This window comes from Galeopterus variegatus, unplaced genomic scaffold, assembly GCF_000696425.1.
Source record: "Galeopterus variegatus unplaced genomic scaffold, G_variegatus-3.0.2 Scaffold7803, whole genome shotgun sequence".
NCBI lineage: Eukaryota > Metazoa > Chordata > Mammalia > Dermoptera > Cynocephalidae > Galeopterus > Galeopterus variegatus.
The window spans coordinates 56,148-66,401 of NW_007733914.1; the positions used below are offsets into that span (position 1 = coordinate 56,148).

At 45.7% G+C, this 10,254-nt stretch overlaps 1 protein-coding gene across 1 annotated transcript in view; it reads right to left on the reverse strand.

Moving 5' to 3' along the window:
• Nucleotides 1–10,254, reverse strand: part of XDH (xanthine dehydrogenase) — a gene marked incomplete at its 5' end in the record, with an annotated part of 74,718 nt that overhangs the window by 28,933 nt on the left and 35,531 nt on the right. Inside the window, 5 exon segments of the mRNA XM_008592343.1 lie at nucleotides 973–1,096; nucleotides 3,314–3,483; nucleotides 5,022–5,105; nucleotides 6,552–6,726; nucleotides 9,472–9,656. Coding sequence (XP_008590565.1) covers nucleotides 973–1,096; nucleotides 3,314–3,483; nucleotides 5,022–5,105; nucleotides 6,552–6,726; nucleotides 9,472–9,656 — 738 coding nt within the window.

Sequence of the window (10,254 nt, forward strand, 5' to 3'; positions counted from 1 at the left end):
AAAAAAAAAAAAAAAAAAAAAAAAAAAAAAAAAAAAAGAATTAATTTTTATTTAACATCCCCCAAAAAAATAAGCAACAAAAAAATCATTGTCCAACTCATCACTTTAGAATACGAGGTTTCTGACATGGGAACCGATGCAAGTCTCTGAATTTATCTCTGGAGGGTCCAGTCAAGTTGCTGACTTAGTTGGTTAGTGCAGTGGTGGTAAACCTGGCTGCTCTCACCAGCCATAATGCCAGTAATGCTCTTGGGGGCTCTTAAAGTTTGTAAAGCAATTTGTTCTTCTACCAAATGCTCTCCTTGAGGAGCCCTTGTGTCTCATATTTGTGGTTTTTTGTTCTCTCCTTCACTTTTACATCAATAAGGTGAATTTACCCTTCAGCAACACCTACTCACATCTAATTTTCAACGTTTGATCTGTACTGGAATTATAAAATGACCATCTGAGAATTATCCTATGAGTAAAGTATAAGGATTTTTGCAGTAGCTGTCTTATATATTTGGAAATTTGTTGTTGTTGTTGCATAATTCCATATAATTAAAATAAATAGATGAACTTTGATATAAGTAAATTATCAGTACAGATAGTGGTGTTTTCTGGTTAGTTTGTTTAATGTATTCTTAGAACACTATGCAATACTACCACTGTTTAATGTATTCTATTTTCTTTTAATAAAGGAACTTAATGTTGTATCTTAAGAACAATATTGTTAATTAAATTACATTCACCAGCCTCGTTTTATTGCTGCTTTGGAGTCATCCTACTATGTACAAACAGCAGCCATGCGTTAAATAAACAAGTAACATGTTTTATCCCTTTACAGGTTGTCTTGAATACTGGCCAATCGGATGATGACCATGATCTATGCAAATGTATAATCTTTCAGGATTAGGGATTTGGAGCAATGAGCACAAACTGAAACTTTAATGCTTATTCCATTTACTTCATGTAAAAAAATACAAGACATACCTCATCCTTTGCAAAGATTGTTTCATCGTCACAAATGCCAGTTATGTTACTCCCAGGAATATCACCAGCTGAGAGGAAGCAAACAAACCCTGGTACCTCCTTTGCTTTTGAAGTATCTATGGACCTGCAGGAATGAGCAATGTGAGAGGCCAAGTGGGCACACTGAAGCAGGAGACCTGTCACCTGGTGGGATAACCTGTCCTCATTTTAATGGGTTTTCCTCCACCCTATTTCCTCTCTTCTCTGCCTTCTTTTCTATCAGATTCTAATTCAGTTCTATTTTATTCTGAAGGTGATGATTAAATGCTTACAACATGCAGACCACTGTGCTGCTGGGGATGTAAGAGAGTAGGATCTTATGCTATGCCCTGTCTGGTCTCCACGTTCACTCATAGTGAGCAGCATTTACTCTGGAGAGCTCTGGCATAAGCCCACACCACCAGCTAACACTATCCAGAATCAGCACATTGGGCCCTTGCTGTGCCACTGATCCAGTGCCCCTGAACATCTTCACACAACCAATTTCTCTCCCCACACTAACGGTGCTCTCCCAGGCATAAGTAGGCAGTACAGACCTCAAAGGGAGAATGCCTGGAGAGCTTATCAGTTATAACAGTCTAAACTGTTCACTGATCACTCCAGCCCATGCCCGTATGAGGAACCAGGGTAGAGGCACCTCCGAGAAAGGTAGGGACAACTGCCCTGACATAGCAGCCACCTTCCGAACAGTTAATCCTCACAAGAAACCCTGAAGGTAATGATCACGAACCCCATTTTACATTTGGGGAAACTCAAGTTCAGGGAAGTTAGGGAGCTGGTCCAAAGTCACTCAGCCAGAAAGCAGCGTAACAGGGATTAGAACTGAAGTTAAGTTTTGCAGGTTCCAACGTCAGCGCAGCTTCTGCCCTTCCACGCTCCCTTCCCAGTGCGTGAAGCCCGTGGACGCCCTGCGTGCTGCAGGCACTACAGTGTCCATCCCTGTCCTACTTAGGTGGAGGCTGAGTGTAGACAGTGTGGGTCGTGGTACTGTCAACATGGGCTCAAGACAAAGGCGAAAGAATGTACCCCATAGCTGATACCCTTATGAACTTAAACATTTTTTTTTCAGGGACCTGGAAAAGTTTATTTATCTTAGATTTTGTCTGTGTCTGGCTCACCATTCCTGGAAGCTGTTTCCAGGCTAGGAGCAGCAACAGAAAAGACGAATGAGTGACCAGGAGACCAGATCCCTAATCCACACAGTGGCAGGGCCTGAGGGAGGGCTTTTCCTTAGCTGTCTACTCAGCAGGCCGTGTGTCTAATGCCCACCCAGTGATGAAGTTCACAGTCTCTGGCTTGAACATCTAGAGGCAGCACAGCCCAGCTGTTAATGCTGCTCAGCTTCAAACTTCAACTCTGCCCCTTACCTACTGTGTGGCCTGGGGTGGCTAACTACCCTGTTTGTGTCTCAGTTTCCTCATCTGGAACAGGTAGATAATAATAGGACCTGCCTATAGGGTTGTTGTGAGGAACAAATGAACCAATATAGGTAAAAAGTTTTAAACCAGGTTGTGACAAATATTAAGTGTCATATGAGTGTTAGATGATGATGATGATGATGATGATGATGATGATGATAGAGGTGGCAATTCTTGCTGTTCAGGCTCTCCAAGGAGTGTTAGATGATGATGATGATGATGATGATGATAGAGGTGGCAATTCTTGCTGTTCAGGCTCTCCAAGTTCCATAAACACATATAAGTGACTATTCTCTAATAGGTGCTTTGTAGCCTCTATAGCTAATCCTCACACAAACACCATATTGCAGAGGGGGAAACTGAGAACTTAAGGACACAGGCTCAGGTCTTCACTGCTAAGCACTGGAGCAGACATTCGGTCCTAGGTCTGTCAGACACCAAGCCATGTTCTTCCCTTTAGTGTTAAGTCAAGTTCTCCTGAAAATTTGCATTTAAATTTAGCCCAATATCCAAAATGCAAATCTAACCTGGTCCTGTTAAGAGCCTTTCAGCAGCTCCTTGTTGCTTTCTGGACCAGGTGCGATCTCTCTGTTCAGGGTACCCAGGCTTTCCTAATCCAGCCTCTGTCTGCCTCTTTAATGCCAGCCCCCTCACCCTCCCGGGGGCAGACCTTCTCCAGGCACCAGGGAGCCCCTAATCCTCCTGCTCCTCTCCAGACTGTGGTTTCGCGATGACTTCCCGCCTTCCTCTCTAGACTGGGGAGTCCCGGAGGAACCTCATGATCTTTGTACTTCAGTGCCTGGCAGGGTGCAAGAAGTCTGGTGGGTGCTCCCAGCGCCCTCCTCTCGGAGCACCACCAGCTCGTCCACCGCAACTGCACTCACTTGATCATGGCGTGGGCCCGGGTGCTGGTGACCAGCCGGAGAGACAGCTCATTCTGGTAGCGAGGGATGTCGTCACAGTACACGGCCTCCCCGCAGGCCTGCAGGTCCGCGGCCAGGTGGGGCAGGGGCCGACCCACCATGTCCTCCTCGGACTGACCCTTGGGCACCTCCTGGAACAACACAGTCACCAGTCAGCCTGAGCTGCTGAGGACACTGTTCTTCTACAGGACCAAGGGACACTGGGGAAGGGTAAGAAGGGAGGAGGCAGAGGGGCACGGGGTGAAGGAAATAGAAAGGCACATGAGAAGTAATTGATAAGAATGGTTGTGGTGTTATTATATACAGGAACAACAATAAAAAAAGGTGAGCCTAAATGTCAATTAATTGGGGACTGGGTTGTGCTACACTCATGCAATGGAGTAGCATGCAACCATCAAAACATGCTTCTGAGGAATTTTAATTAGAAGGAAGGAATGCTCATGTTAAGTTAAAAACAAGACACAAAATGTGTGTGTGTGTGTATATAATGATTCGAATTCTGTAGGAAAAAAGAATACATGCTGTAAATATAATATATGCATGTTCATATATGCATAGGAAAAATGGAAATAAGTAAACAAAAGTATAATAATGATTTTCTCTTGAAGGTGGAATTTTGGGTGATTTTTATTTTCTTCTATATATGTTTCTGTATTTTCCAAAGTGTTTTAAAATTAATTAATTTTATAATAAAGTTCTGTTTTTATTTGTTTTTCAAATTAATAATACTAATGTCTAATATTTATCGAGCTTTTACTATACGCCAGGAACTATTTAAAATGTGTTTTATTAACACATTTAATCCTCAGAACAATCCTATCAAACAGGTATCATCGTTATCCATGTTTGCATCATTATGCGCAGTTAATTTGCCCAAGAGGCACAGAGAGGGTAAGTTATTTGCTCAAGATTACAGTTACAAAATGGCAGAGCGTGGATTCAAATACAGGCAGTTGGGTCCCAAAGATCATGCGCTGGACCACTACACACGAGTGCAGGTATTACCAAATTGTGGCCTGCAGGCCGGATCTGGCCCACTACCTGTTTTTGTAAATAAAGTTTTACTGGAACACAGCACACTCATTCATTTCATATGAGGTGTCTTCAAAAGCTCATGGAAAGATTCATATTATCTCTTAATTCCAGTTTTCCACGAACTTTTTGAAGTACCCTTGTATTGCCCATGTCTGTTTTTGTGCTACAATGACAGAGTTGAGAAGTTGCCATAGAGACTATATGGCCCACAAAATTACAGTGTTTCCGGGAAAAGTTTGCTGATCCTTTACTTAGCACCTCTCAAAAAGTTGCAGTTGATAGAAAGGGTTTTTTTTTGGGGGGGGGGTTGTTTGTTTGTTTGTTTTTGCATGCTAAAACGACTCCTGGCTTTGCACATTAGCCCCACTGAGGAGCCAGAAAAGACAAAATGGAAAAAAAAAAAAAGAACACTTTTTCTTTAAGGAACAGGTGCAGATGAGAGTCTAATTTCAAGAGAAAAATTTAGGAAAGAGGGGACATAGCTACACTGACGTCAATATGATTCCATTTTCTTCACTAGATCTTTATGCACCTGCATACAATTCAAGTTGGTCATTCACCAGTGATCGAACACTGATCATATGATGTGGCCTGCAAAGGCCCCTGATGCTAGCTGCACACCATCTGTACTCACTTGGAAGAGCTGGACGTTGGCCGGAGGGTCTTTCTGAAAGAGTAAAGTGGCACTGGCAAAGGTAGGGTCCAGTTTTCCGCACTTCTGTGGAGGTAAGATAACAGAGGTGATCAGAACTATATTTTGATCATTGATCCCTTCCTTGGTTGTCCCCAAGTGATAAAAGTGACAACTGTTCCCCTCATCCCCTCATTTCATACCCCTTTGAATACTAGCTGGGTCTAACTCAACATCCAGAGGTGGGTTTGGAGCTCAGTGTTTTGTAACAGCCTCAGCTTCATCTCCAGCCACCCCTGCACACCGCAGAGTGAATGGTTTGTACTTTCTCCAGCACGCCAAGCTGCTTCCTTCCTTCCTGCATGTATGCATGCTGCTCTCTCTGTTGGGAATATCTCTCTCTCCCAGCCTTCCTGGAAAAGTCTTCCTCACCCTCCTCAATTCCATGGGAAGTATTTAATGATATGAAAAACGTTCACAATATAATCTCAGTGGAAGCAGGGGAGATATAAAACTCTGTAGGCAGCCTGATCCCAAATCTGTTTAGAAAATAATATATCCAGATCAAAAGATAAGATGATGATGGATATATTGATAGATGGAAGGACAGAGACAGAGAGAGAGAGAGAGAGAAATGGGGCAGACAAACGGTATGACAGACAGATGGACAGATAAATGTGGGAGGAAGATTAAAGGAATAAACCAAAATATTAGCATTGGTTTTCTCTGGGATCTGAGAGTAGGAATAATTTTAGTTTTTCTCTATACAGTCATGTACTTTTTAAGTTTCCCACAATAAGTCCTAATTACTTTTATGATCAGAAAAAAGAAGTATTATCGGTGTTTTTAAAGGAGGGATCTGGCTCTGCCATCCCACATCTGTGAAGCCCTCTCCTGTCTCCCTCCACACTCCATTTCCTCAGCTGGCACTCTAGGGCGGCCATGGCTGGCATGTTCTCCCCACACTCGGCCGCCCCAGTGCCTAGCGCAACTTGGCTTATAGTACATGCACAGGAGTGGGTGTTGGTGAGCACAGCTCAGGAGCCGGGCCCCTCAGCCAGCACCCTCTTCTGAACGCACACCGTGTGCACTCCATGCCTCCTCGTGGCAGCCCCATCTGACATTCTCAGTCCCCTCTACCTTCTCATCACACTCTGTGTTCCCTTTACAAGCTTCAAAGCCACAGTTGTATCAGCTCTGCTGCTACTGTAGAAGGATCATGTGGTCCGCCTGCCCCTTTGTGCAGATGTCACAGCGGAGACGTGGAGAGAGTTGTGACTCTTCAAGTCCTCGCCGTGAAGTAACAACACAGGCAGTGCAAGAACCCGCATCCCTGACTCCCAGCCCAGTGCTCAGCCTCTCATTTGGCCAGTAGCTCCCATCTCTCTGGCTCCTGAACCGTGTCCCTGCTACCTGCTCTTCTGTCCCCAGACATGCAGAAGAGAGGAACAAATTTACCACCTAGACGAGCTTCCCAATTTCCCAGACAACCATGCTGCAGAGAACCTGTGCCTCGCCCGGCCCCGCACTCACATCCTCTGGGTTGTCTTTGCCCAGCTTCTGGAGCACTGTCAGGTAGAACTTGAAGAAGAAGCTGAGGGCGAGGGTGCGCCGGAAGTCCACCATGCCGCCGGGGGCATCGGGGGACAGGTGCAGCTCCTCCGCCAGCCCCGCACACACGTCCTGCAGCAGCTCCTCCTTCCAGAACCTGCCAGGGTACAGGATGTGGGACAGGGCTCACATCTGGCCCTCCCAATCATTTTGTGTAGAGCAGAGAGCAGCAGGGCCTTGGAGTCATATGGACCTTGGTTCAAAATTGGGCTCAGATACTTAGAGTTACAAACTTTAGGCAAGTTACTTAACATCCTGGAGTCTCAGGTTTCCCCTTCTTTAAAAGTGGATACAGTTTGTAAAAGACCATAAAAATAATAATAAATTTATCGAGTCCATACAATACACTAGGCGATGTCCTTAAGTGCTTTATAAGAATTGTCACTTCTAATTTAAATTAAATAACGTAGTAGGGAAAATTCTTATACCCATTTACCAATGAGAAAACTGAGGCATGAGGAGATTAAATAACTTGACTTTCATTACCCATCTTGTAAGTGTCAGAGCCAGAAATTGGAACCACGGAGTCAAACCCCAAGCCAAGCTTTATTGATCCTATGTGATTATTGTAAGGATTGTACAGGATGAGGCTAAGGAAGTCCTTGGTATAATTGCTGCCATATAGTAGCCATAGTAATAGCAGTAGCATCAATACTAGTAATTGCAGTATTAATAACAGCAGTTGTTGTAGCAGCAGCAGCAATACTACTAGTTATAATACTAGCAATGGCAGCAGCAGTAATAGTAGTGGTAACAATAGTAAAAGTAGTAGTAGAAGTAGTAGCAATCGTCGTAGAATAAGAAGTAGCGTAATGCCGCAACCTCACCAGTAATACTAGTAGTAGAAGTAGCAGCAGCAGCAGCAGCAATACTAGTAGTAATAGTAGTAACAGCAGCGGCAGTGACAGGGGCAATCGTAGTGGTAACAGCAGCAGTACTAGAGAGCAGCAAAAGTGGCAGCAGTAGCAGCAGCAGCGGAAGCAGCAGCGATAGCACTACCAGGAGTGACAGTGGCAGCGGCAGCACTAGTGGCAATAGGAATAGCGGTAGCAGTAGTAACAGCAGCAGCAGTAACAGCAGCAGCAGCAGTCATGCTATCAGTAGAAGCACTAGTCGTAGCAGCGGTAATTGTAGCAGGAGTAATAGAATTAATAGAAGAGGCAGCAGCATTAGTTGCAATGGTAACAGTAGTGATAGTCACAGCAGTAATACCTGTCACAGTAGTGACAGCAGTAGGAATAGCAGCAATGACAGTAGCCACAGTAATAGACGTAGCAACTGTAGTGACAGCAGTAGCAGGAATGAGTAGCTGTAGTAACTGGAGTAGCAGAAGCAGCTGCAGTAGCTGAAAGAGTGATAGTAATATTAGTTGTGGCTGCAGTAATAGTGGTAGTGGCACTAATAACAGCCGCTGCAGTCGCTATGGTAATGGTGGTACAGCAGCAGTAGCAGTAGTAACAGCAGCAGCAGTAACAGCAGCAGCAGCAGTCATGCTATCAGTAGAAGCACTAGTCGTAGCAGCGGTAATTGTAGCAGGAGTAATAGAATTAATAGAAGAGGCAGCAGCATTAGTTGCAATGGTAACAGTAGTGATAGTCACAGCAGTAATACCTGTCACAGTAGTGACAGCAGTAGGAATAGCAGCAATGACAGTAGCCACAGTAATAGACGTAGCAACTGTAGTGACAGCAGTAGCAGGAATGAGTAGCTGTAGTAACTGGAGTAGCAGAAGCAGCTGTAGTAGCTGAAAGAGTGATAGTAATATTAGTTGTGGCTGCAGTAATAGTGGTAGTGGCACTAATAACAGCCGCTGCAGTCGCTATGGTAATGGTGGTACAGCAGCAGTAGCACCACTCGTGTTAATAAAGCAGTCGCGTAAGTAACAGTAGCAGGAGTCATGAGTAGCTGTGGTGGCTGCAGTGGTAGAAGCAGCCGCGGTAGTAGAGGTGAAATAGTAGTCGTGGCAACAGTCACACTGCTCGTGCACAGTCATTGTGGCAGTAGCAATGACAGTGGCAGCAGCAGCTTCACCTCGCCGTCAACTCTTACTTGGCCAGCTGCTTCTGAGTGGTCTTGAGGGCTGAGNCGTAGTGGTAACAGCAGCAGTACTAGAGAGCAGCAAAAGTGGCAGCAGTAGCAGCAGCAGCAGAAGCAGCAGCGATAGCACTACCAGTAGTAACAGTGGCAGCGGCAGCACTAGTGGCAATAGGAATAGCGGTAGCAGTAGTAACAGCAGCAGTAGCAGTAGTAACAGCAGCAGCAGTAACAGCAGCAGCAGCAGTCATGCTATCAGTAGAAGCACTAGTCGTAGCAGCGGTAATTGTAGCAGGAGTAATAGAATTAATAGAAGAGGCAGCAGCATTAGTTGCAATGGTAACAGTAGTGATAGTCACAGCAGTAATACCTGTCACAGTAGTGACAGCAGTAGGAATAGCAGCAATGACAGTAGCCACAGTAATAGACGTAGCAACTGTAGTGACAGCAGTAGCAGGAATGAGTAGCTGTAGTAACTGGAGTAGCAGAAGCAGCTGCAGTAGCTGAAAGAGTGATAGTAATATTAGTTGTGGCTGCAGTAATAGTGGTAGTGGCACTAATAACAGCCGCTGCAGTCGCTATGGTAATGGTGGTACAGCAGCAGTAGCACCACTCGTGTTAATAAAGCAGTCGCGTAAGTAACAGTAGCAGGAGTCATGAGTAGCTGTGGTGGCTGCAGTGGTAGAAGCAGCCGCGGTAGTAGAGGTGAAATAGTAGTCGTGGCAACAGTCACACTGCTCGTGCACAGTCATAGTGGCAGTAGCAATGACAGTGGCAGCAGCAGCTTCACCTCGCCGTCAACTCTTACTTGGCCAGCTGCTTCTGAGTGGTCTTGAGGGCTGAGATGGTTCTGTCGGCCATTCCGCCATAGCAAAGGGCCAGCTCCTTTACCTCTGTGGTTCCTGGCTTGAATAGGACTCTCATGCCTGTGGTCACCTTGGCAATGTCATCTTCTCTCCGGGAGGCCTGCTTGAAGGCTGAGAAAAACTCACCCTAAGGAAGAACAAAAGTGCCTGTTTTCAACCTTGTTTTGCAAGGACCTGGAACAGCGAATCTGAGGCCCGGGGATGTCAGGGGAGTGAGGTGACGATACCATCGCTGACCAGCAGGGGGAGCTGGTCTCAGGAATCAAAGATCAAGATATGCCCGACTACCACGTTTTTAGAAGTCCCAGATAGCATTCCCAGAAGCTGGAAAAGGGTTTAGGATTTCTCCCTGTTAGTCAGGAAAGCTGAGAGTCAGGGACAAAGGAACACTGGGTGGTCTCCACCAAACAAGCAGCTGGGGAGGAGGAAGCATGCTTTCACAAAGGCTCCTCAGAGCCCCCGTGTCTTCCCCACTGTGGTGGCCAGTGTCAGGCCACCTGGCTTCTCTGGGGGCTGTGCTGAAACCTGCTGGCCAGGCTGCTTCTCCAGCAGAGACAGTGCGATGCCGAGGGCTCTTGGAATCACACCTCCGGCTGGTGGCCTCCCCAGGTGCTCTCTCTGACTTGTCGCCCACCAGGCTATTGGCTATGGCTGGAAATCCTGCTTCTTGCGGGAAAGTATCGCACAATGAAACAATTGCTGCCTCTGTGCTTTGAACACACTTT